The following is a 27,940-nucleotide window of genomic DNA, read 5'->3' as shown; positions in this document are numbered from 1 at the left end:
ATAAACAAAGTCTTCTCTGTGGTGACTCACCACTGATAAGTGGAAAATTTGCAGTAATGAGAATGCATCAACCAGCTGTTTTACCGTGGCGCCAAAAAGTGAATCTGGCCATGTAGTTTTGCCGGCTCTAAAATGGATCTAGTTGACGCTACTGTACGAGCTAAAAAAAGTATCTTTCGAAAAATGACGGCGTGACCTCTCTCAGGCTTCTCTCTGAGATTACCTATTACGAGAAATTTTCGAAATTAAAATTCATGCGATAATATTTTGGTATCAGTATATCCGACAAATTCATCGTACGACAAATATGTAATAATAATAACTAAAACAGCTGTTCTCTCTATACATTCAGAATATCAATTTAATTCAAACAATATCAATTTAATTCAACTCTGATATATTTCCAAGAGTGCTTTCCACTTGTCGCTGCCGAGCATCATTTTATCTTTATTCATTTTCGGTGAACTACAAGAATGAAATAATCCCACGAGCGTCGGTAAATGCAACTTCGAGAAGTGGAGGGAAAAGTCATGTGACCCCCGTCGATCGAAGTCGGACGGAAGAGGACGCTCGCAATCCAACTCCAACATTGTCCATCCATGAAGCTTGCAAGGAAGACGTTTGGATTTTCTCTACGTTCCAGAATACGTGCAAGATGAGTTCGTAGTTAAACGAAGAGCTTGCACACGCAAGTGTGCCGACACCCATTAAGTAATCATGGAGTAAGTAATGTCAATTATTTTCGTACAGAATACTCACGCCTTGCACAACATCCGCGTGTTCGACTTTCTCGCGTGTGTGCTACAAAGAAATCTCTGGCCATCTTGTGAGTCATCGTATCGGACGCGAGTCATCGCAAATTACCATGCTTTCTTATTATCGAAGATTTTTCGTTGCTGGGTCGTCGTATGTTACATTAATATGCCACCCGAATATTCGTATTGTAGGCACATTGCTCATTTCGAACCCGCCGAGATATGTTGCCAGATGATAGCCTTGCGTTGCGTCATGACGCGACATTAATTGTTTATACATAATTGGTGTCTGACATCAGTATAATCGGCGCGTATGAAAGATCATCTTCCATGAAGATAAGCAGAATATTTAATATGACTTTTGGGTAAAAACTTGATATGTCTACATAAACTCATTATTTTTAAAATATAAATTAAATTTTTTGAGTTGCGCAAGACTCATGGAAAATTAATAATAGCAATAAATAAAGAAAAAATATTAAAATAGAAAATTTACATTCTTTTTAAAATTAATATGTAACAAATACAAAAATAGAGAAGATATATATATATATACAGAGTGTACATGTGTGTGTTGATACATATATATATATATATATATATATATATATATATATATATATATATATATATATATATGTATATATGTATGTTTATAATGATGTATAAAATATATACTGAGCATTTTTATATTCTTTTTAACTGTATTATATAGAATTTATTATTTTTATTTTTCAGGGCCATTATGGCGCTCATTACGAGCTACGTCGCTAATCCGACACTAATTTCTTTTCATCATTCTTTAATATCCCTCGGTTCGATTTGCATTGAGAATGTCATCCAATCAGGACCAGGAAATGTGGTTATGGAAGCACGAGCCGGTGTCTCCCAGTGGGACACCACCGCTGGAGATTAATGATGATTGGCTTTTACTCGATGATAAGTCTATAGAATTTCCTAAAAATGCTGCGGAGCCTGTTATGTATGATGACAATCCTTCCCGTGCACAAGTGGCAAAGAAACTTTTAGAGGAACTAGACGAATGGATCAAAGAAGGTAATTGTTTCATTTTCTATTTTTCATTATAAGAGAGTATAATATAATTATTTAAATATGATAATCTCAATAATAATGTTTTATTATTATATTTCATATTCTTTTGAATGAAAGATTAAACGATAGGAATTATATATATATATATATATATATATATATATATATATATATATATATATATATATCAATACACATACATACATACATATATACACATGTATATATGTTAAATTTTCTTGAATACTTTCAATTATATAGTACATGTATGAAAAATATATATCTTGTTATTATAGAATATAATTAACATAAACAAGAGTATAAAAATTTAAAATGTCATGTATGAATCTTATCTTTCAACTTCTTATCTAAGAGCAAGAAGTCACTAATCACAGATCAGAATATAATGGAACAGAAGCAGAATAATTTTATATCTTCTGTTATACAGAAATAAATTTTATTATTAAGAATATATATTAACTTTTTTGTCTATCTTTTTTAAACAGTATTAAATAATTGTGAATTATAAGTTAACAAAATATAAGGTCTAATATAAAGTCTACTATTGATTTGGAGAAGAGATTTGGAATTTGAAGAGAGAGAGAGAAATGTGACTTTTAATTTTGGATTATGTAGAATTTTATATTTTTCTCATAATTAAAAATTTTCGATAGGATTATTTCAATCAGTGAGATATAAAATATTAAATTTTATACCAAGATCTGCATTTTTATGATATAAGATTTTAATAGAATATATATATTCGTTGTAATAAATCCGAAATTTCTTTTCTTGTTTTTTTTTTTTTGGTAATTGCAAATTAAGCTTTGCACAAATTTAATCTTTCAATGAATCAAAAAAGCTGCATGTGAGCTGTTAATACATATAAAATGGGACAATGTGACTAGAATATCTATCTTTATTATAATATTCGGGAAAAAATTTTATTAAAATATTATCTAATATTCTAACAAAACAGTATTAAGAAACTAAAGTTGCATTCTTTTTAAAATTATTTTTTTACTTTTATCACGTAAAAACATTGATATAGATATTTCTTGTTTTGTGGAAAGTATAATCTATTAACAAACATAAGTGACCTGACGAAATAATTAGCAGGAAAAAAAAAGTTCTTGATTTTTATTCTTTAAGGTAAATATAATGAACATGACAAAAATTTTCAGTGCTTATTTATTATATACATATCTATTTTAAATATTAGTATAAAATTATTTTTATACAATATGATACTATCATTTATAGAGTCACATTTTAAAATATAATAATGCAATATATATATATATATATATATATATATATATATATATATATGAGATATATATATGAAATATATGTATATGAGATATATATATATATATATAATATATAATATATCTCATATAAATATAAATATAAATATATATATATATTTCATATATCCCATATATATATATATATATATATATATATATATATATATCTCATATACATATATTTCATATATATATCTCATATGTATATTACAATTTACACTTATCAGTAAAGGTTTTTTATCATATGTATACTGGTATATTAATTGGCTCTGTTATAAATACAATTTAATAGGGACAACCGCCTCTGATCATAAATTACCAATACAGTATCTTGATATTTCGAAGGAGCGCGATGCAAAAAATTGTTTGACGCTGTTGAGAGAGATATTTTGCAATCTCCGCGTGCATGAGTATAATCGAGAGCAAGCTATGCTAAAGGACACAGCAAAATACACATGAGTGCATATTAACTTAAGAATTGCCTACTTTTCACATTTTTCCGTGTTGCTCAAAAAAATGTGAAAACTGGTATTTTCGTTCGATTTCGTATTCCCCAATCACTTTCATTCTTTCTCGCTGGTACCGTTCGATACACGCATCTCTCTTTTTTTTCCTTCTATCTTTGTCGCACCCGCGCACTCCTCTCCTTTTTTCCTGTTAAAAGAGAGTGGGACAAACTGGTTAACCTCTACGCAAATGGCTTCAGCTTGTGGACTGATAGGGGGGTGACGATGTTGTCAGAGAGGCGAGATTGAACGGAGGAAGTAGGGGCGACAGAGGGGAAAGTCCAAAGATAAGCAAGAGTCGTACCGCGACAGTATACAGGCCAACGAAGTACGATTTGTACGCGATCACTGTTCACTAAGTCGTTTATCGTGTTATATCAGAATATCTAATTGTCCATCATATCTACAGTGTCTCGTGTCTGAATGCCGCTAGTGTTTCACCTTATCTCGTGTATTTAAATATCTTGCCGTCATCAGCTCCATCGTTTTACACAAAAACAAGATTCCCGCCGCGCCTCCTATCCCTAATCAGTTTTCGAAACAAGTCGTCGGGGATTATTCCATACATCTGTATCACGACAAATAGAACGGAAGCGATATCCTCACGCGTTTCTTCTGCTCGTTCTCTGAAAGCAAGCATGGTGAGAATAAATGATTCAATTTGATATCGTTATCGCTGATTAGTGACAATACATATTGTATCTTGGCGATCTTGCATCGTGTTTGAAGAGATTGAAAAATCCCTCGCATCGTTCATTCTGAGCATTCTCCGATACAGGGACAATAGGATTTCACGCGAGATTGCATATTGTGGCGACCATCATCGTTCGGAGAAAGTACGAAATCAATTATCGTGAAACATCTGTGCGGCAGCTCGCGCTAACTCGAGGTAGCGTAAGACAATTTTGCATGGGCATCGTCATCCCGTCAAGAACGGAAGCGCGGTGCCGATAATTCTACGAGACTGGCATCTCTAAAGTCGACCCGAGAAAACGATCCGGCGTCTCGATGGTGGAGTGTACTAATGTTATATAATAGCATGCAGTTCGCATATCGCTACACGTGGAATCGAGAGATCATCGTCAACTCCCAGAAGCTCGTCAAAAGACGTTGATTATCGGTCAAATCCGTCACCATTGCATGCGGGAGGATCACACACGTTCTTCTTGTTTGTATGAGCTGCGACAAGCTACCGAAGGAACGATCATATTGGCATCATCGACTTTTCCTAAAACTACGTTAGATACACTATACTCTAAATCCAACAATCTCCCTCCTCTTCCTCAACAAAGAAAACACCGTGCTACGCGCGATTGCTATGGCCGCTTTATGTTACAGTGGTAGGTTTCTTTTCTCCTGCTTCATCTCTCTCTCTCTCTCTCTCTCTCTCTCTCTCTCTCTCTCTCTCTTTCCTCCCTTTTTACTCTATTTTGTGAGTTCCAAATCTGACATATAATGTAAAATTTGCAATCGGAGCAAAGACAGAATGTATCATCTGGACATAATTTAATTCTGCGTTAATTTTATGATTATATTATATATTTATGTCTTTTCTAAAGAAATGTAAGTAATAATGAATCGCTCTCAATGACGAAAAGGTGTACAACTTTAAATATTTAACAGTTTTTTTCTTTGCACAGAACATTTTGTTCTACAAAAACTCAATGATATTAAACAGCATTTATAATTACATACTTAATTATAAACTTTTTGTTTCTGTATAAGTTTTTCTTATTTTTCGAGAATTCTATTTCTCTTTCATAGAATTATGCGTATTTTTAACAATAAATTATTTATTCATTTATTGTACACAATCAGATGGAAGGTTTCTTCTCATATTAAAAAAATTTACATTCAAAGTTTCTACTGGAACTGTAAGAGAATTTTTTCTCCTTGGATAAATCGGCAAAATTTTCTTAAAATCTTGTCTTTTATCGAAGATTTTACCTTTCATTTGAGAGCAACCGAGAAATTTTTGAGCACTGTACCCTTTTCCATTAGCATTCATCAGATGAAACTCTAGATTCACAACTTATGAGTTTACAGTGAAAATAAATGATAATGCGCCAAAGCTCGCTCATTCAAATAATGTAGCATATAGTCATACAATTGGAATATATCTTGGGAATATTCTTGGAATATACATCCTTGGAATATACTTCTTCCATGAATCCACATATCAACACACCTTCTAGATCTTAATTGGAAATTAATAACTTATTAATAATCTATTGATTTTATTTGCCATTTATATGCTCTTAATATATTGTTAAGTATAGATTGATTTATTCATAATATGAAATATGTTTTCTTCACAAAATATATTAGAGATTATGGGAGCAGGGGAAAGATATGTGTATATGCTATAAAATTAGTTCATAATTGCACTCGTATGTGTTTGATTCATTACACTTGGAATAAATTATTTTTTTAGTAAAAGATGAAAAATTATGAGAATGATATATTATATAAAAATTATGAAAATGAACAATATTCTCTTATTGCATTTGCGATATGCAAGTACATACCACAAAAAAAAACATGAGAGTATATTAAATGTATACGTATACGTAAATCTACGTATATATATATTTTATCGAGAGTTCATATATATATCGTTAATATCTCAATTTTCGAACTTTGTAATGTTTTCACTTGCATTTTTTTTTCTTTTTCCTTTTTTTTCTTGAAAATTCTTTGTGTCCGACGCTTAACATATGATTTCCAAATACAGAGAAGTGTTCTTATCTAACCTTCTGCCCTCTGTATTTAAATGAAGATAACGTCCAATAACCACTGATCAAAGTTTCAGAAGAAAATAGGTCACGGCTGTAATAGAGAATGCGAAAATTAACGTTATTCAAAAACGCATTTTTTAACGCATCTTTAGTTACATCTTCGTGAAAACATCGTTTTAGAAATAGAGCACTTTGAGATACTTATCTAAGCTCTATGTTATCACATAGTGCTATCTCATCTTAATAATAAAAAAAAAAAATAGGAATATAAAAAATTTTTTAAGAACATTACTTTGCATTCAGAATAATAAATTCCTGTAATAATCGCTGAGTTGATCTCATTATAAGTTGAGGAAATTGCAAATGAAGAATTAATTTTCCTAATTAAGTCAGCAATGTCCATGAAACTGTATATATATATATATATATATATATATGTATCAACCTGCCACACCTATTTATTGTTCATGCATGTATATATATTTATATCAACGCCACACCTACTTATTACAAAAAGTGCATGCATATTGTGACAACAATAGTACTGCTAACTATCGACAGATACCTTAATTCTAAACTTTTTTATACTCTGAAATTGGTATTATCTATAAAATTCATCTCATATAAAGTAAAAGCTAAACTTATTGCTTCACTTTTGTAAGAACAATGCAGTTATGTTAAATTAATTTTTTGATACAAGTATGCGATATTTCTTTCTAAAATGAAGAAGAAAATTTGCGGAAAAACCGTAGATCGTGTTGATGCCATCGAGAAACACGAAAGAAGATGGATAATGTAATTTCTAAAATATATTATGCGTAAACAATCTAATATTATAGGAAAATGCAGAGATCGATCATTCCTCGACATTGCATATTTACCGCTCATGCCACATTTTTAGAGACTTGCAAATTGCTTTATATTATCGAGTAACAATTAATGTAAATTATCAAGAAATGTAATCGTTGATGTGATTCAGTCACAAATGAAAAAATACATAACGAGAAGTCGTTCGCATGCTTAGAACGCGAGCTGATATGCGATGTCAATTATAATAGGAATAGAACGAATGCGTTTCTCGATCTCTATAGCGCCGTCGGATATGCGTATCATGCGTCTCATCTCTATAAAAAGAATTGCGCAACATTGTTTACGCAAATTGCCCCGCGAAGCGCCGTCGAAAATCAAACGATTGCTAGCCACTTTAATCAAATATTTGCCTTGCAGAACCCTTCTCAGATTGGCTGGAGGAAAAAATAGACCTGCCCATATTCGAACAACTACCTGTTCCCGAGAACGGTCAAAATAAATCACTGCCAGTCATCTATCCGACTATCGTGAAAGCGCAGCAGCAGCAGCAGCAACAACACGATAATACGCAGACCCTTTTGCAAGAGTTCGAAACAGTTTTGGGAGATGTCGAGGCTTGCCATCAGATCGTTCCGCCGACCTGCTCCACGCTCACTCCTCCGCAATCACCCTCTCATAAAGTGATTAATGTGGACACACAGTTGTTGGTCACCCTGCAACCCGTTCAACAACCTCTGTTCGCTGGCAACCATTCAATATACAACATTGTTCCAGCGGAAGAACCACTGTACGTGAATGATACAGCTCGTCAGTGGAGTGCCGAAGACATATCATTGAGTTCGCTCGGTGGAGATGTTGCGAACGACTTAGCAGTAGTGGACGAATACGTTCGCTCGCATACCAAGGATATACCATCTCCATCAAGTCCATGCACCAGCTCTGGTGGCAGTTGCATTTCTACTGAAGATTCCGCTGATGATCCCGATTGGAGTTTTGAATCCGAAAGAAAAAGCTTGAAACAAGTTCACAACTCTTCGAAAAATCGCCATAAACCTTATTCTCGACCGTCTCTCGAGGACAAAAAAGTGCGAAAGAAAGAGCAGAATAAGAACGCGGCTACACGCTACAGACAAAAGAAAAAGCAAGAAATTAAAGAAATACAAGGCGAAGAGCGCGAGCTCACAGATCATAACGAGAAGTTGAAAAATCAAATAAAAGATCTGCAACGGGAGATAGGATATCTAAAGGGATTGATGAGAGATTTGTTTAAGGCTAAGGGTCTTCTTAAATAATCCATTCGTGAAAAATCTTAATATTTTTGTCATTTGTATATTTTACTTATTGTTAGATATATAATTAATTTTACTTAGATTTGTACGCGTTTTTTGGCACTAACTCTATTTTACAATCATACTAATGACTACCTGTAACTACTGTTTCATATATTATTTGTGTGCAATTTTCTTATTTTTTAATATCTTTAATATACGTTTTATGTGCAAACATATATTGTACAATTTATATATAACCGCAGCTTTTTAAGAAATCTATAAGTTTATCGTTAGAATAAAAGAAGTGTAACTCGATTTAGTAAAGAATGGTCCATCATCAACATCGGCAAACGTGGTGCATTAGATAACGCGTATAAATTGCGGAATATGCGGGTTTATGAAGTTCTAACTACAGGAAACCTGCTGTCTGTGCACATTCTACGAATTATCTAGCATATCGCTCTCTGATGCAAATCTTTCCATTCCGATTAACTTTTATGTTCTATTGCATAATAATATTTTCGTACAACAAATTATGTAGTGAACAATAAATGGATTCTACAAAACAAGCAACAATGTTATTTCCATAATTTAGATTTATATTTATAGACTGATAAATCATATATGTATATATATATCCAAATTAAATTGAGAAATGACTTTCTTTCATGATTGCTATCATTGACAATATACTTAATATAAACGTGTCAGATAATATAATTATAATATTGATTTTTTATTGCTAGCTCTGATAAAATCGGCATTGAATATATATCTCAATGGAGAATATTTTATGAGGATATATATTTCAAATGTATGATGATGCATAAGGCCATATGATATATCAAATGAGAATGGCACGTGCGATAAAACAATCCTAATTATATGTAAATGATATACAGCAACTCTGGCCTCAGGAAAGATGAAAACCATTAACAAACATCTTTTTCCTCATTCAAAAACAATCATATACATATATATTATATATATTCTTTATGTTTATAAAAACAATGCCTGTCGCTGAATGACGTAACTATTTTATTTCTTTTTACTGTAATATTTATAAGTATCTTTTCTGAAGTTGTATTTTTTGTATTTTATTTATATTTATATTTCTTTTCTCTAATTTTTCTCCGAGCTCATACTTCTTTCAAGTGCAACAAATGCATAATTAAAACTCGTCAAAAGACAAATATGTATCTCCAACCCCTGTTAAAGAATCTGAAAAAATTTTTTGAAGGAGCTTGAAACTTTTTGACGACCATATAAATATCGCAGTAAAAAAAAATAAAAATGATAAGAGAGTTTGGCAGTTTTTGTCTTGACTTTGCTGGTGACAATATTGAAAACAAGCCTAATTGTTAAATTAACAATTTCAAAGCGTTTATGATATTGCGCGGTAATGGCATTATTTATACATACTCATAAAAAAATGTGTTATTCACGAAAAAAATCTAAAAGTTGTTCGCTCCTAGATATTTACAAGCTATTAGATAAATAAAGCTCTCTATTTGTTTTTTATCAGTTAAAATCTCGCATGCTAAACGCGAATCACAAATAATTTATGCCGCATTTCTCGGTTTTGACGTCATCGATATCGATTGGTAGACCTTGAGCAATTTCTTTCTTTGCTTTGTGGTATGAGAGAAACGTTATACGTATATACAGCTCATAAATATTTAATGACCTTTCTTGCATAAATCTCAAGTAAATTTTCGGATGTTTCAAACACGCTTTTGCTTCGTTAATATTGATAAATCTGAAAATAAAAAGATATACTCTCAGATCGCGGAAAATGTTTGAAGAGATAGACACATAGTATGCGACACTCTTATTTCATTATATTTTTATTTTTGACACACGAGTGCACACACACTCAAATGCATAATTATACATGCACATACATGTGTATGGACATACACATACTCTGTATGTGTCCTTTTATGTATTTACATACAATATTAATTAATAATACAACAAATGAGATATTCTAACAATTTTGATGTAAAATATATAGTGGAAACCAGCTATGCAGTAACTTATACGTATCATATAACGCATTGTGTCAGCTGAATTATCTATATCGCATTACTTGCGAGAAATGCATCGTTTCGAACTTCCAAATCGTCTAACCATCTCTTTATGTAAGCGCGTCTATTATTATATGTACAAAATATACCTAACCACATATATTTATTACATAATCACATATATATATTTTTTTATATCTTGATATCTTGATATTATATATGCTCTTTCTAGAGGATGATCCATCCTACTTGTATCTCAACCCAATGTGGCAGATAAAAGTTAGTTAATCGCTGCCCTCTAGAAAGAGCATTATTATTTGTGTTAAGAACGTGTTTTTCTCTGAGATAACATATATAACTATTGTCCAAAGTTGATTATTCAATTATTCATTATTTCATATATGTGACTTTTAATAATCTAAACCTCACTTATTAATGTATAATAAAAATGATTATTGTGAATGTAGTTAACACGTTTTGATGCAAATTTACTTCATTGCACATTGCAGATTTCAAATCTCAAAAATGTTCTCTATAGACTCTCATAATCACATGGCACATATTGATTTATAGATTCTTAATGTCAAACATTAACTGTACAACTCAGATATTGATCGATAACAAACGTGTTAAATACATAATAACAATAGCATTCATTCAATTTCAATAATAAAATGCATAATTGATGATATTTTTTTGTATAATATTATTTTTTACTTACTATTTTCACTCGCGTTCTCTAAATTAATGTACATGTAATATACATGCGATCAAACCACCAAAACAAACATGTGAAAGCATCCATAAATTAAAATATAAAACAATAGAATATTATATAATCTAATACTTCATCATTAAGATTCGCTTCTCACTAAAAATAATAGAGCTGAACCTTGCACAATAGTTTAATACGAACACACATATAGATATACACGCACACTGTGTGTTTTAAGAGATATATTATAATTTAAGTATAATTTAATTATGTGCTATATAATCTATTATTGAAGAATCAAATAATCAGCATACTGCTATCACCATTTTACAAGGATAATGTTTTTACAACTCGATTGTAGCATGTTTTGCGGCAGTATAATAAATCTGAGGTGCGATATATATATATATATATATATATATATATATATATATATATATATATAAATTTATTGGAATGTTTTTGCATAAGAAAAAAAATTCCGAATATTTACAAATTATTAATTTGTTTGAATCATAATTATTATGCATCATAAAAACATAATTTTATAAAATTATCATGTAAAAATTATTTAAGTGACTATGTAAAATAAGTGTATATCAGGAAAATAATATTTTATATGATATATATAATGATACGAGTCGCGCACACTATTTCTTATTCCATTCAAATAACGTCTAAGTAAAACATAAATATATATATATTAATCACAATATGCTTGACTTGAAGAAATATATATTCTGCCCTTTTATATTATGTGTATCATCTATTAACGCATAAAAATAAAATAAAACATAAACTTAACAAAATGTAATGTATATCTATATAAATCGCCAATTTTATTACCTCCCATATGTAGAAATCTAGAAAAAAATTTATTTTAATTTAAAGAAATAATTAAGCAAAAATCGGTTAAAAAGTTTGGAAAGTTCTATGTTGCTGTATCGCCTTCTTCCTGTTCGAGTCTGGAAGAACCGCAAACGCGACATTTACAACATACAATGCAAGGTGCCGCTAATAATAGCAAGGGCGATGCGACAAGTAGAAGTAGGCCAAAACCAGCAAATATCCCAATAACTTGTGTTCGATGCCATATCACGGACGCTCGTGAGTGTCCCAGTTTATTCTTACATGGTCCCTTATCATAGTGTCGCAACAAAAAATCGTCCTACAATATGAACAAGTTTTAAAGATATCCATAAATTATATTTCTTTTCTCGGTATTTTACTTTATAATAGTATGTATATACTGTAAGCGTATGTTATAATATATAAAGTACACATAATGAAATCATATTTCAAAATATTAATCAATACAATTTTTTTTTACTGTTTTAAATACTCACATCCAAGGACGCTAAGCAATACCAGCAAAACACATGTTTACATCTTTTGCACATCATTTGAGCACAACCTTCATCCTTTTCTATTGGTACAGAACACATGGGACAACATTTAATGTGATCACTACCAAACGGTATTCCTAATGGAAGTTCTGAACAGGGTCCATTGTGCCAAGGCTCGCGACATATTGAACAAAAATCTGTAGAACAGTTGGGACAGTGAACAGGACCTAAAGGGGTGCTGTTTCCACCATTGCCGTTTATTGAACATATTGTCTCACAACCCGCTCGTGGACACCATGCACGTCCTTTGTCCATCGATACATCTAAATATATACAATATTAATCATTATAATATATATATAAGTAATATGATAGATCATATATCTTTCACAGAAGACTACATTTGCATTCAACTGATAAAATACAGGATTGTCGCATCACTTACCTCTATTTAAACGAAACTTGCAATGTTTTTCCATAAGTTCTACACTGACAAGACTCGATATCTCTTTCAAAGATAATATTGCACCATGATCACATTGAGCATCAGGACAACTAATTTCATACGCACCTTCCTCAATTTCAAATTCTACATAGGCACGCATGCACTAAAAATTATTAAAAAATGGAAATATCAATATTACTTTTGGTATGTATAGCAAAATGTACACTCATTTTTTCAAAAAATGATTCCTTATAGAAATTTTAACTTACATCTTTACAATAGGAACAACCGCATCCCTCAATCTTAAATGTTTTGGACAGAGATGTATCGACAAGACATAATTTACAAAATATTCGTCCAATTGTTTGTTGCGAACCTGCAGGAACGAAATTACCAGCAGCCAAGCTGTAACGTGAGCTAGATGCCAGGGATAACAAACTTGAACAGCGCGAGCATACTCTACTACGATTTATCGGTCTTCCTTCCAGAGCTGAGGTACTTAATCCCACAGCGGTTTCGCATTTTCTCAGGGCGCCAGGACCCAGACTCATCCAGCTGCCACCTCGTGCTTCCAGGCTTGCGCTGCTTTCGGGTCGCAGGAGGGGCGCGTCTACTTCTTTACCCAGTGCATTTCTCTCTGTCAAAGAGAGATTCACCACGCTGGCTTCCTTGCGTATCAGAGGTAGCTTGATGCCGCTAAATTTAGCCTTGTCGATCTTCTTGGAATTAGCCGTGATCTTGGTGGGCGGATTGACGGAAGTCACCGAACTGGTCGCGGTACCCATATCAGTTAGAGGAGCTCGTCTTACGACGAGCGAGTGTAGGCTAGGCATCCCCTGTAGATCGGTGGCGGTTACAAACGACGAGGATTGCGTTCGCCGATCTCCTCGCGGCGGAGAGCTCCCTTCCGCGCTCGTCGTCGTTTGCTCACCGCGGACAATAACAGAACGCATGAACTCGGATAATCATGTGTACATGCCGAACGAGACAGTGCACTCCAGAGTTGCACAAACATCGACAGATCTTTACGCTGTTCGTCATAATCTTCGACATTCAACGTTACCTCGTGCACATAATTCTACATGCGCGTTAAGCTTTAAAAAAAACAACGTTTAACAAACATTTTTAATTCCGATTATGTCGAATTTTCACTTTTCGCGTATCCGTATCACGAAATTAACGTTGTTATATTTGTCACGAAATTATATTCCTCGATACCAAGTCCGCGAGACGGGCATTCTCGATTATTAGATATTAGACGAAACAGTCACAACAGCTGATCGCGTTCGCCGTCCCGAGAACGGGCGAATTATTGTCGCGTAAAACAACGTTGAACGAGGACGTGCACCATCACCTGATCACGGAACGCAGCAGTTCCTTAACGACGACGATCGTACTGTTGCAACAAGATGCGAACACATCGCAGAAATACGATGTATACAGTTTTTCTCTCCTACTGATATGCGATCGCTAACACTAATGATCGTTACACGCGATCGTCCCAGACGTCGCCCGCCGCTTTCACTGTATTTCACGGTACATAAAACGCGTGTCCCACTCTCCCACGTCGTGTCGCCTATATCAACGCGTCGCAGTCTTCACCAACATTTTTGCCATCGCCGTCGCGTACGCTATCGCGTATATATGTGCACGTACGTACGTGCACACACATTGCGCGGCGCGTTCATAAATTATCCGATTCGCGATACGAGCACTTCCGCCCCCGCTTCCTCATTCGTTTTTTTTTCTCGTCGAGCGTGTGAGGAGCGGCCAAGAGACTAACGGAGAATGCCGCAGTCGCGACCACAACTTATCTTCGCAATTAACAGTAGCGAGATTGTTTTTGTTTTAACGTAACATTACACCCTGCGTGTGACTCACTTAGCACATACCGGACACGCAAAGGAATTCTAGGAGGAGGCGAGATATACGTGGCAATAGAGCAGAGATTTCACGGAAGGAGAATCTACGAAGGCGCAATTTCGAAACTAGTGACGTTTCCGATAAATTCCAGTCGAGAACGACTCGATGTCGTCAATCGTCGATGTCTGTCGTCTGTCTGTCTAGTTGTACTTTCCACAGTACTTTCTGCACTTTGTCTTCCCCTCCTCTCCTCACCTCTCCATCCTATCTTTCCCCTCTTCTCTCACTCTCTTTTTTAAAAGTTTGAATTGACTTGAATGTTACCTGTCTCTCAATTGAATTCTTGATGTCTTAAATTTTTATTATATACTATTTATTTATTCATATATTTTTTCTAGTTAATATTGATATATTTTAAATCAATATGTCTTTACAACTAATAATGGAGCGAGAATAAATAAATCTTTGATGAAGTATTCATTAATAGTTAAGACTGCCACAGTTACATATTATATATTGCAAGTACATATTATATATATATATATATATATATATATATATATATATAAAATACATATATTTATACTCGCATGCACACAATTGAAAAATATTGTACAAGATTAATATAAAACTAAAAGGTACAAAAGAAATACGAAAAAGTTAGCTGAACAGTTTATTATTCATATAAATACAAAAAAAGATTCATTTTATTATTTATTTTATCATAGGACAGAAAGATAAAGTTCATTAATTTAAATTTAATCTATATCATGTACAAATACACTTGTATAATCTACATATAATTAATAATGATACAGATACACTTTGATATATTTACATAATGATTAAGATTCACACATTTTTCATTTATTAAAAGATATTTTTCCCTACGATGCATATTAGCATTATAATACACATTCAAATTTAACTGTATAAAAATTGAGCAAATTATATCATTCTTTTTTTCTCAAAATAACAATTATTCTGAGCTTATTATTAGAAAGTATCAGCTTGAAAAATATATATCATTGTAGAATGAACGAAAATTAAATAATAATTAAATTTAGTTAGTGTCTCTTATTCATGTTTTAAGAAAATACAATGTGAAAAAGTTTTTTCAATTTTTTATTGTTAATAGAAGGAATAACTTGGTTCGAAGTTAAACGCGATATACCACTTGACAGTTGGCACTGAATGTTGAGCGAAAGACAATGATTAAGAGTAAAGCAATTTTAGTACAAAGTAAAGAATGTATATTGATCATTATATAGCTATTACTGTTTCATAAGAAAGTAAAATTATATGATAGTCCATAGACTATCTTGACAAAAAAAGATAGCTAATATTATAATTAATAAAGATAGTTAATATTTAAAATATTCCTTCATTTTGTACTATAATTATCTTCCTTTTGTCACTATCTTTAGTGTTTATTGACGCGTATCATGTTCCAACTCTCAACCAGACTTTAATGATAACACATTCCTTTGCAGTCTTCAAGTAATATTACATGTAATCATGAAGTATGAAATTTTTTGACTAGAATTTCTGGTCCTATGCACTGTGAAAATTTATTAAATATTTATGAATAATGGTAATTAAAAAACATAAACATTAAAATAATTCCGCGAATTCATATTATAAATGATTAACAAAAAAAATTATTATTATATATAGGTGTAATATCAATCTTAGTATTTTACTCTAATATATGAAAAGAACCAGATATCTATTATGAAGTTAGGAAAATTATGTATACATTATACATGTGTGATTAAAAGTATTTACAGGAATAATATGAATAGTAGCAGTTATTTAATTTAAATTTAAGAATCCAAAATGGATATTAATCAAATTACCGAATTAGATCTGATGTAATATGCCATATTATTGTGAGATGTCTACAGACTATTTGTATCACAATTACGCATTGAATGCAAAAGAAATAATAGATAAGAATTGGAGATCACAAGACTTAACACATCTTTTTTTTCTTTACAGAGATATTACCGGGTATACTATACTGTCCTTTTCTAGAATGTGTATCGACTGCTCTGACCGCAAAATAATAATTGTTACCCTCAGAAAACTATAAAAAGAATATTATCTTGTTTAATATTTCACGGATTTTAAATGATTTTAAAGGATTTACTTTATTCTCTTTGTGATATTAATGATATCATAATTACCTGAGTCAAAGTACATGCCATAGGTAACGGCAGCGCTCGCACATCTCCCACTTTTTTCCACAATGATGTACTAGGATTTACACCAACAACTTCTTGGTATGCATACAATTGGTAACTAGCAATATCTGCATATTTATCTGATAAATTCATGTTCCAAGATAGTACTATACCTAGTAATGTGACATTGACACCATATTAAGAATTCTTTAACTTAAAATTAGAATGTAATCATCATTTATATAGCGGGAGATATTTATTATATACCATTTGAAACTTTTGAAATCTTTAACGATGGAGCTGGCGGTGGAAGTTTCCAGCCAGGTGTCATTGTATAGCTCGGAGTATCTGGTAATGGTGCAGGATGCTGAAGTAAAATAACAATAAAATTATTACATTTTAATGAATAAATGTTTAATGAATAAATTATAAAAAATAATTATAATAAAATTGTTTTAAAGTACATACACACACACATTTGCAAACAATTATATGTATATATATACATATTTATCTTACCTTATTTATCTGTATATTTGATAGAACTGGTGTGGTTAGTACCCGCACAGTACCATTTGCAATTGTTGGCATTCCTGCAAAATAGTATAATAAATCATATAACAAATTGTTAACATATTATGTGACACATGCATATGCATACAAACACACACACACACATAAAATACTTTTTAAAATGTCATTTTTGATTACCTGTCTTATAGGTAACAGTTGAAAAAGGTGGTCTGCATGTAGTGACTGGTCGGATCTGAAAATATTCGAATTTATTGTATAATTCATAAAATTCAACAATTCTGTCATCAATACAGATTTGCAGGAAAAAAACAAAATTGCTGCAAAGTACCTGTACTTGCTGGTTAGTAGTATTTGATGTTATTAGAACTTGTCTTGGTCCTGCACTTTGCATCACATATGCCAGCCTGGGCGGATTCATATTATTCTAAAAAGAAAAGAATATATTCATGAGCTTCTATTCTTCTCTCAATGTTATCATATAAATATATATATAAAATAAGAACAAAATGCTTGCTTACTACAAGAGCAGTTGTTGGTGGTTGGTTAGATGTTATCACTTTTATACTAGCCGATTGCGTTGTAATTGCTACGTTTGTCGGTATTGTTTGTATTACCCTTTGAAAGGATTGTGTATATTTCGGTGTATTCAATTGCTCTAATATAGAGGTTGTAGTTATAGCCGTAACTTTTACATTTGCTGCTATAATATATAAGATTTGCCATATTAAAAAGTGTGAAATATTGTGGAAATTACAAATTTTATATTTATTATTATCATCTCTATCATGATGAAAACATTATTCTTAGGGCATGATTTATTTATACATATATATATATATATATATATATATATATATATATATATATATATATATATATATATATATATGTATGTGCATAGAGAATGATAAACTTACATTTATTTTTTTCTTCTTCATCTGTAAGATCAATAAGATCACTATTTTTTGACTTTGAAGTTATCACTGTTGGACGATTTATTTGATTTTGTATTTTACCATTTAGAACAATAGCTTGTTGTGATTGTGGCTGAATCTGTTGTTGTGGCTGCAAAATTTGCATAAGTAAATTAATGCAATATGAAACAATATGCGCGATTATATATACTTAAAATATTATGTTTTGTTGCGCAAACATTTATTGGAATAAGTCTCACAGCAGGTAAAATAGGCTGAAGGCCGGTAGATTGGCTAGACAATGTTAGCGTGTGTGAGGATTCCAAAGGTTTAGCAACAACTAAAGCCGCCGGTGTCACAGGAATAAGAGGTGCCGTTTGTATCGGGTTCTGTGTAATTGAAGGAGTTGACGTAGTCATCGCAGGTCGGGGCGATCTCGTTTTGATTCCACTGCGTCTTGTTGCATTATTATTTGACTCAGTTGCTAAAGAACTAACATTGCTCGGAACATTTGCAGGTTTAATATGCGAAGTCTGTTGTACCTGCCGTAAACTCTGTAATCCGTGTTCCTATTGCATAGTAGTTTCTCATTATTTATATAACATTAAATATCATATGTAAATGTATTAGAAATCGTGTCTCGTGATAAATACCGTTATAAAATTGACTTGTAAGCCTACAGATCTATTTATTTTTATAGGTGCGACAGGCTTGTCAGGATTCGCACGACGGTCTATTGTGTTACGATTCACAACCATTTCAAAATCTCTCACTTGCTTTGTTAATTGCTGCAGTTTTGTACGCATTACTTCCTGATATTTCTCCGATGTGCGAGCTTGCTCTCTAAGTTGTCCGATTTCACTACGCATCGTGATTGTTTCGGCAATCTTCTGAATTAAAAGTTCTTCCAATTCCTTAAGCAAATTATCGATTATAATAATAAGATATGCTAAGCAATCGTGTTTTGTCAAAATAAATATACATATTGCACATTATTAAAAGATATTTTATTCTGAAATATACTTTTACCTCCTGTGTAAGTTTTGGTAATTTTTCTTTAATATCTCTTTGGAAAAATTTTTTAACGAAGGCTAATTTTGTAATATCATTCTTTTCTTCAGATTTGGTACTCATTTTCACTTTTTTAACACCATTAAAAATTTCATTGTCCGAACAATTACGTTTTAATGAAGGAGGTGACATAGGATGTACATCCTGATTCAATTTGTGATTCACTTTTACAAATTGTTCTGTACTAGAATCACTAGAATCACTATCGCTATTAAGATACTTTTTTCTGATTATCTCCTCTGCATTTCTAGCTGTTTTCCTTTTTTGTCGTCCGCTCTCCTTTTTTTCTGTAATAATAAAATGCAAAAATAATTTAATATGTGTATATTAAAATACATATAGAGAAAATATAAATAAACTATAATTAAAATATTTTACATATAATAGTAAAGCACATATAAACTTCAGAAATAATTTATTTTATAAAACATATTTTTTTGTAATTAAAATATTGATAGAGTATAATATTCTAAAAAATATATTATCCACACATATGCTTTTTTTACAAATCTAAATTTTTTTATAAACTATTTGTATATCTATATCCTTCTATATATAGATATTTATAAAATAATATTAGAACAATATTTCTATATAGAAATGTTAAGAGAGATTTTCAATTAGGTTTTCTCCATTCTATTTTTTTCTTTCTTTTTTTTCTCTTTTCTATAAAAATCATACGAATCACATTTTATTTCCCATGTAAAATATTTCCTACCTTGCTTGTCTTCTTTAACACAATCTTCTTTTGTATTGTTTGCTTTTTTTAATTGTTTCCTTTTTGTAGTATTTATATTTTTATTCTCGTTACAATTTTCTACATCAACAGGTTCTAACAAAATCTTTTTTAATGTAGATGTAGAATTATTATTTATAATTTGCATTACAGATTTATTAATATCATGCTCTTCGTTCATTACTTCTTTACTGTCTTTTACACTGCACAAATTATTTTGATTTTGTACTAATAAAATACTCGTTTCTTTTTCCACAGGTTGTATTTTTGATGCGTTTTTGTTTTGTATTACATCCTCATGTTCTAGATTTCTATTTTTACTTTTATGTTCAACATAATCTTCATGAGATGATAAATCATCAAAGCTAGCGGATTTGGTTGAATCCATAGAATCTTGACTATTATTACTTTCGACAAATAGGCTTTCTACAGAGTGATAATTTTCATCATTAAAAACCTTATCTACTACTTTGTCGCTTAAATTATCATCATTACTGTTGGAAACAATTGCAGATGTAGACAATTTTTCATTACTATAAACCTGAACTTTAGTGGTAGTAGTATCTATGATAGGACCATTACTGTCTACAATATCCAATTTATTAAGCTCATAAGTGTTTGTGGTATTTATCTCATTATGATCGCTGACTATCTCTTTCAAATTATCATTACTGTGAATTAATGAGTCTGCATTTTGAAGATTACTTATTTGTATATGACTTTTTGTAGATAAATTAACAGTTTCTAATGCTATATATTGTTCAGATGTTGAATTTGAACAATCAATACTTGCGACAGTAATTTTTAAATCTTTATTAGACTTGGAAGTACATTTTTCATTGGATGCACTAACAGTCATATTGCTATTTTCAGAATTACATATATTATCTTGTATTCGTTTGTTTTCTGATGTGTCATCTAAGGATAATGTTGAATTTTGGGAAGTCTTAATTGCTGCAACAAATTTTTATGAAGTAATCAATTTTTTATGTTTCAAAGATATTAATAAGAATCTAATATAAAAAGCAATATTAATTCAGTTTAGGAAATATTCATTAATTAAAAAAATAATTTAATTTGATGATTATTTGAAATTTTTGTTATCCATAAAAATATTACCTGAATTATGCTTCTGCTCCGATTTTCCAATATCAGGCTTGTCAGCTTCTTCAACTATCTGTTGTATATCGGAGCATAATTTTTTTTCTATGGTTACATCTACATATTCTACAAAAAAAATATTTATATCTATAAAAATTTTTTTAAAATACCTAAATTGTAGTGTATTATGTTAAATTAAACATAATAAAAAATGTGTGTGTGTGTGTATACAAAAGAGATTCATCTAGAATTCTAGAATTTAATTAGTAATGTATTAAATAATAGAATTTTAAGTCTTACAAATAAAAAATAATTATATACCAGGTTTTCTATCCTGCAATTTAATTTCTGTAATACTAGTAGAGTTTGTTGTATTATCTTCTTGCTCCACATCTTCATCATCAGATAATCTTAAGCGCAAGCTATCATCAGATAGTACATCTTCATCATCTCCTTCATCTTCTACACCAAATAATAGCTCTTCTTCTCTCTCTTTCGATAGTTCATTGTCAGTAGTATCAATAGTAATTTCATTTGCTAGTTCAATATTGATTCTATCGATACAAGAGATTGTAGAACTAGATTCTGAATTATACGCTATTCCAGTTTGTGCTTTCTCCATTACAAGTACAATAAAAATCACTGCAATTATATTTATCTTGCCAATTAAATGTTGTTCAATCAATAATGAGAAACTGCATGCAAAGTATATATAATAAAGTAATACAATTTAAAAAATAAATGAGTACATTTTTTTCACTTTATTCGAATGATCACGTGAATGTTAAACATATATACATATATATTTAACAGTAATTCCCATCAATGTCAATTATACTCGTAAAAACATTATCAAATACTAATAAACAAATCGTAAAAAATTAGCAAAGTATAAAATCGGTGTTGTTACAACTGAGACATTTTTTGTTTTATAAAATAATCTTTACATACAAAATTTATTTTTGAACACAAATCTAAAATATTAATATATTTTAAAATGTAATAGAAAGAAGAGGGAAAAGAGCAAGTTTCGATGTATGAAATTTTGAATAACGACCGAGATATATAATTTCATTAGAGAAATAAATAAAAAAAATAAAAATTTTGCGAAATATCTCTTTAAGTATTATCGAAAATTAGAAAGGTTACAGACTTAAAATTTGACGCATGTAATGCTCAGTAGTAATTAGTTTGTCAAAACAAGATTGACGGCAAAAATTCAAGCAGATCTTATATGTCATAATTTTTCAATACAGTTTGATAGCAGAAATCGAGCATAATTTAGTGTTTCACAAATTCTACTTGATTTCAGCTACCATTTTATTATTAGGTTATGTCCATAAGTTTTATTTATAGAAAACTTTTTATCTATAGAAAACGAGTACATCGTGATGCCGATTTGTCAAGCCATTTTGATAGAATCTAACAAACTGCCGACACATGTGCTATTAACATTATGCATGCTGAGAATGTTTCTCGTATGAATTTCTCGTAAGAATTTCGAGTAAAGTGTAATTTTTAAAACATCAGCTACATTATATGCTTAAAAAGTGTAGAAATGTGGATACTTGTTATTGGAGTACATTTTGTATTCGAAAACGATAAATTTGAGACCGATCGAAAATATTGCTTAAAATCTGCTTTATATTTAAAAAGATCGCCTCTTTTCTTTTTATATATAATACATTTAATTTTTTCCTTTTTTAGAGCGTCTCTTTTTTTTTAGAAGGGAGATAAAATAATACATTTCTTGTTTTAATAATAATTATTATATCTTTCATTTTCAATAGTAAATATAGTATAGAAATTACCAACTAAAGTATAACAATATCTGAACATTCTGACATTTACTGAACAAACGCACGCGCGCGCGCGCGCGCGCGCGCTCTCGCGTGCACTTCATTCTGGATCGATGCTTATTTCGCGAGGTCACTATTTTATTGGATATATGATTGGCGCATAAGTTCGACACGTCCCGATAAAACTAAATAAAAAAACAGGAAGTTTTCTGCACTTATAAACGTGCACAAATTATCACACATTGTTCAGGGAGATTGAATAACAAAATCAGGCCCTGAATAGAGGGCCCCGACCCATCGGCATAGAAGTAAAAGATGGCGAATGGAGAATGCATTTCTGATGATTATAATAAGCAAGCAACTATGTACTTCATACTTGAAGACGAAATTGTTTCATATTTTCAAGATAATTTCGTCAACATGGTATTTTTAAGAATCTGGTAATATTGACGAATTATATATATAATTTTAAAAAGATCCGATAAAAAATGCATTTTTCTACATGAAATCACTTTAAGGTTATCACCTTCAAAATAATGCCGCTTAAAAAAGGGCAAATCGTTTCGTGTTGGTATTAAAGGTTATGAAAACCGAGAATACACAAGATGGTTACGCTTCATTGAAACATTTATTCAACACCAAAAAGACGCTACGAAGCGAACAGCAACACTTCGATCGACAATAAAACGATCACGGAACGATTCGTGAACATCATTATCCCATTGCTCTGCGTATCACCAGTATTTTCAAACACAAATCCGAATTAAAGAAACCGCGCGAACTGGTCTCGGTGTCATCGACAAGTTTGCGAATCGAGCGTGGAATATATCACACTTAGGCCCCGAGATTCGTTCCGAAGATGGCCGAATGTACACGAAGCATCAGAAAATACTACACAAAATGCACTTGTGATGTCGCGATTTGCTGCGCAATAATGAGAATTTCATTTTTAACCAGCACGGATTAATCGCATTTTAGCGATTATTCGCAAAAAGATTTACCATTTTTATTTATCTGGAAAAATTATAAAAAATTGGTAATTTTTTAATTTCTCTCTTTTTTCCATCATGTGACATCGTAGTCACATATTTTAAACACTGTATTCACACTTCATTGCTTTCTAATCATATTTTATAATGTTTCAAGTCATCATTTTATAATATATTTCAAATAGCTATATTTGCATAACTATTTCATATAGTTATTACACATTATACTATTATATTTGATACATTTTTCATTTATAATGCCTTTGGAGCCTATTAAACAATTAATTTTTCGATAAGGTTTAATATAATCCATTGTTTATATGAGAATTGCTCTCAACAATTTATATATAGCCTTTGTCACGGAGAGAGATTCATTTTTATTAAACAATTGATGAACAGCCCCCCCCTCTCTTCCTTACTCAATGCACCAATAGCAGAATGAATGGTGGGAGAAAAGACGCAATTCTTCGTAGTATTGCAAGACAATCGATTTTCGTTGGCCTATTTCGATCTTAAGTCTGATATTTGATCGTAATATAGATTCTTGACTTGATTTCGAAAAATATTTTCTGTAACTTTATTTAATCATAATTTATTTAATCATTTTTACATTTATATGTGTCTGATAAACAGATGTCTATATTGTAGAAATTTCGTATTTTAACTAATAAAATTGAATTTTAATATAATATAAATCAATATTCGCATGTTTCTCCAATTGGAGAACTTCTTACAAATCAAACATAACCAGGGCTGGCCTTAGTATCGAAGGCGCCCGATGCAAGGCCACTAATCAACACTCTTTTTCTTCTCTTTTGTTAAATATTATTGTTAAATATAGTTCACATTTTTGACCAGCAAAAAAAAAGAGAATTTCTCTTCAATCTAGTTGAGATTCAATAAAATAAGTAATATCTTCAATAAAAAATATTATATAAAAGAGGGCAACTCTAATGTGAGATCTACATACACTTTATATTAAAAAAAAATTTTATTTATTCTCTAGGAGAAATTTTCGGCAGCCCGATCCTTTGTTATCCCTTTAGAACTCGACATTTCGTAGAAGCGCCACTTTCAAAAACTCAACATTGGCTACATTCAGCAGATTCAATAGTTGGGTAACAATTGAACGTGACTGATTTTTATTTTTAGAACCAACATCGTCAACATCAACGTCGAGTGTTGACAAAATGATGCTGAACTGAGTTCGCTAAATGCAGCCATTTTATATAAAAAAAAGAAATATTTTTTTAAAACCATAAAACGTTTTGTAAATTGCCATTATTTGTTTTTTTTTTTTTTTTTTTTTTTTTTTTTTTGTGTGTATGCGCGCGCATGTGTGTGTATGTGTATATATGTTCTACAGCCAAAATTCGTATAGCTAATATCATATATCAAAATAATACTAGAGAAAATACATAACTTATTCTTTTATAACAATTACTAACAAATAAATATAAGATTACTTTATAGAGTTACCAAATAAATATGATAAATAAATATGAAGTTACTTTAATAAATATGGTGTTACTAAATAACTTTGTAATTTCAAATAAAATAATTTATTTACGACTGTATTTTATTTTGTAAAAAATAAAATGGCTCAAAATATTCATAAAAAAGTAAATCATAAAAATATCTGATATTTTCCATTTTAAACAATAATTTTTAAATTATCTAAATATAAATATGGAATAATGATCAGCTATAATAATGCAATCATACACCTATAAAATATACCTATGCAGCATTTTTATTAATTCCAAGCTACTACAATCTACTAATCGCGCAAAAGTGGGCGTACTCTACATGTGCTAGAATTCGCAGTTCACAAACTGTCTCGATTTAACCTTGACTCATGGTTAAACACTAAATTCCTTAGAATTTCAAAACTATCTTTACTAATCTTTTACTAATCTTTAAAATAAATAATAGCAAATACTCTCATCATTTAGTTTTAGACAAATTATTCTACTACAATCTTAACAAATTTAGAATCAAGTGCACAATACAAACAATTTGAGAAATAATGTATATTGGATTTTAAAATATAATAATATTGGATACATAATGCTCTTCCATTATTTATAACAATATCAAAAAATCCTAAATAAAAAATACTAAAAAAAAATTTCTGATCACTCAAATGCACATATACGCACCACACATACGCACACATATGCATATACATCAGATACCATTTGTCTTTTATAAAAATAGTAACTTTTTGTAAAATTACAATATATATTAAAATTTATTAAGAACTTAATCATAAAAACATCAAAAATATAATTAACTATGTTATATATTTTTAAGTGAAAAATCAACTGAACAAGTAGTGCCATCTATTGCTACTTTTACTCAACGATAAATTGATACTATGTCGTCACGCAACAATGTTAAAAAATAGTTTTTCAGTTTGTTGTGTTTTAGTTATAATCTTATTTTCACAGATAAAATTCTGCAATGATAACAAATTAATAATATTGTCTAGTGCAATATATAGTATCAAATGAATATTTCAGAATGCTTATAATCGATATTTTTTTCTACAAAACTTATATAAAACATTAAAAAATTTATCTCAAGAAATGCATTTTCTATTCTATTTAGTCTGATTTGATATAAAATATCAAACCAGATTAAATAGATTAAAAATATAAAATTGCGATAAACGCAAAAGGTTATGAATTGTGTTCATAACCTTCATAAAAAAAATATTATGCTTATACTAACGAATATACATCTATTTATATAGTCCTTTCTATAAAAAGAGAGTTACTTGAATAAAAAAAAATGTCATCCAAAGATAATCATTTACTGTTATGCGCATCGAATTGATCAATGTCATTTCGGTCAAGGCATTATATATTATCGGTAAAGACCATAATTCGTAAACAAAAATAATTGACTAAAGTTAAATAAATATAATATATTATTTTATTGGAGATTGTATATACATAGATGTAATAAAATCTTATCAAATTGTACTGAAATATTTGCAAATATTCGTTAAATTGTTGTACACATGCCCTATATTATTGATTTATGATGCTAATATTACAACGTATAATATAAAGAATAAATTATCAGAAAAAACATTTCATAATTTCTTTTAAATCAATAAAACCATTTATAGAAGAAAGAATAACAAAATGGCGTATATAATGCTATCTAAAATGGTGTCTTTGCTATGTTAAAACATCTTTATATAACAACACTTTGTGTAAATTTGGGCCTTAAGGCCCAAATCTTAATTCGATATATGATAAATCACTATAAATTATTTTGAAAAAATTAAATAAAAAATAATTTAATTCAAATAAACTAAGAGGGGAGAACTTAATCATTTAATCTCGAACATCAAAACATAGATTACCTAACCTCTCTCACTCTAAATAACTTTCTAAACATTTTAAAAAATTTAACACAGAATTAATACTTTTAAATTTGTATAGAATAAAATTCCGACAAGATGATTATCGACATAATGATTTGAATATTATAAATTGAATACTAATTTCTCGATGAAAAATTCAATGTAGAAGACCCAAATCATATTAAGATGTTAGAATGATGATAATTGATGAACTTACGTTATATTATTGTGTGGAAAGGTTTCGAGCAATGATGTATATACTTTTCGTCACGTGAAAACAGTTATACTTATGATAAATATGCTAAAATGGAACTACACTTTTGATACTTGATCATCGAATAACGTTGCAACGCCGCAATCTAAACAAGCGACTTCGGCAACGTTGC

General features: G+C 30.5%; 3 protein-coding genes across 10 annotated transcripts; 1 reads left to right on the top strand and 2 right to left on the bottom strand.

Moving 5' to 3' along the window:
• The first annotated feature begins 556 nt into the window (after positions 1–556).
• On the top strand, positions 557–9,015 carry LOC126848395 (activating transcription factor of chaperone). 3 transcript variants are annotated; one of them, XM_050589269.1, is made up of 3 exons: positions 557–722; positions 1,494–1,811; positions 7,593–9,015. In XM_050589269.1, exons 2-3 carry the CDS (start codon positions 1,589–1,591, stop codon positions 8,465–8,467), a joined length of 1,098 nt encoding a protein of 365 aa, XP_050445226.1. In that variant the 5' UTR covers positions 557–722; positions 1,494–1,588; the 3' UTR covers positions 8,468–9,015. The 3 variants fall into 3 exon arrangements, with proteins under 3 accessions (XP_050445226.1, XP_050445228.1, XP_050445227.1); XM_050589271.1 differs by lacking the exons at positions 557–722; positions 1,494–1,811 and adding exons at positions 3,914–4,268; positions 4,406–4,967; XM_050589270.1 differs by lacking the exons at positions 557–722; positions 1,494–1,811 and adding an exon at positions 3,914–4,967.
• Positions 9,016–10,275: 1,260 nt separating this feature from the next.
• Positions 10,276–15,129, bottom strand: LOC126848387 (probable E3 ubiquitin-protein ligase RNF144A). Its single transcript, XM_050589255.1, has 4 exons — positions 13,252–15,129; positions 12,983–13,145; positions 12,538–12,860; positions 10,276–12,359 (listed from the first exon to the last, which is right to left on the bottom strand). Exons 1-4 carry the CDS (start codon positions 13,933–13,935, stop codon positions 12,123–12,125), a joined length of 1,407 nt encoding a protein of 468 aa, XP_050445212.1. The 5' UTR covers positions 13,936–15,129; the 3' UTR covers positions 10,276–12,122.
• A 449-nt stretch (positions 15,130–15,578) lies between these two features.
• On the bottom strand, positions 15,579–27,909 carry LOC126848366 (activating transcription factor 7-interacting protein 1). 6 transcript variants are annotated; one of them, XR_007687251.1, is made up of 16 exons: positions 22,541–22,642; positions 21,709–22,029; positions 21,406–21,513; positions 20,269–21,240; positions 19,509–19,837; positions 19,133–19,393; positions 18,740–19,048; positions 18,483–18,630; positions 18,084–18,265; positions 17,894–17,989; positions 17,743–17,797; positions 17,551–17,624; positions 17,299–17,398; positions 17,035–17,204; positions 16,705–16,934; positions 15,579–16,406 (listed from the first exon to the last, which is right to left on the bottom strand). XR_007687251.1 is itself a non-coding variant. In XM_050589202.1 (15 exons), exons 2-15 carry the CDS (start codon positions 22,007–22,009, stop codon positions 16,821–16,823), a joined length of 3,219 nt encoding a protein of 1,072 aa, XP_050445159.1. In that variant the 5' UTR covers positions 22,010–22,029; positions 27,772–27,909; the 3' UTR covers positions 15,579–16,820. The 6 variants fall into 6 exon arrangements, 5 of the variants coding, with proteins under 5 accessions (XP_050445159.1, XP_050445158.1, XP_050445157.1 ...); XM_050589202.1 differs by lacking the exon at positions 22,541–22,642 and adding an exon at positions 27,772–27,909 and having other exon boundaries at positions 15,579–16,934; XM_050589201.1 differs by lacking the exon at positions 22,541–22,642 and adding an exon at positions 23,713–24,045 and having other exon boundaries at positions 15,579–16,934.
• Between the last annotated feature and the right edge of the window lie 31 nt (positions 27,910–27,940).

The sequence above is a fragment of the Cataglyphis hispanica genome, chromosome 3 (assembly GCF_021464435.1).
Source record: "Cataglyphis hispanica isolate Lineage 1 chromosome 3, ULB_Chis1_1.0, whole genome shotgun sequence".
NCBI lineage: Eukaryota > Metazoa > Arthropoda > Insecta > Hymenoptera > Formicidae > Cataglyphis > Cataglyphis hispanica.
Note: the sequence above shows the minus strand (reverse complement) of the source record. Positions and strands in the feature narration are given on the sequence as shown.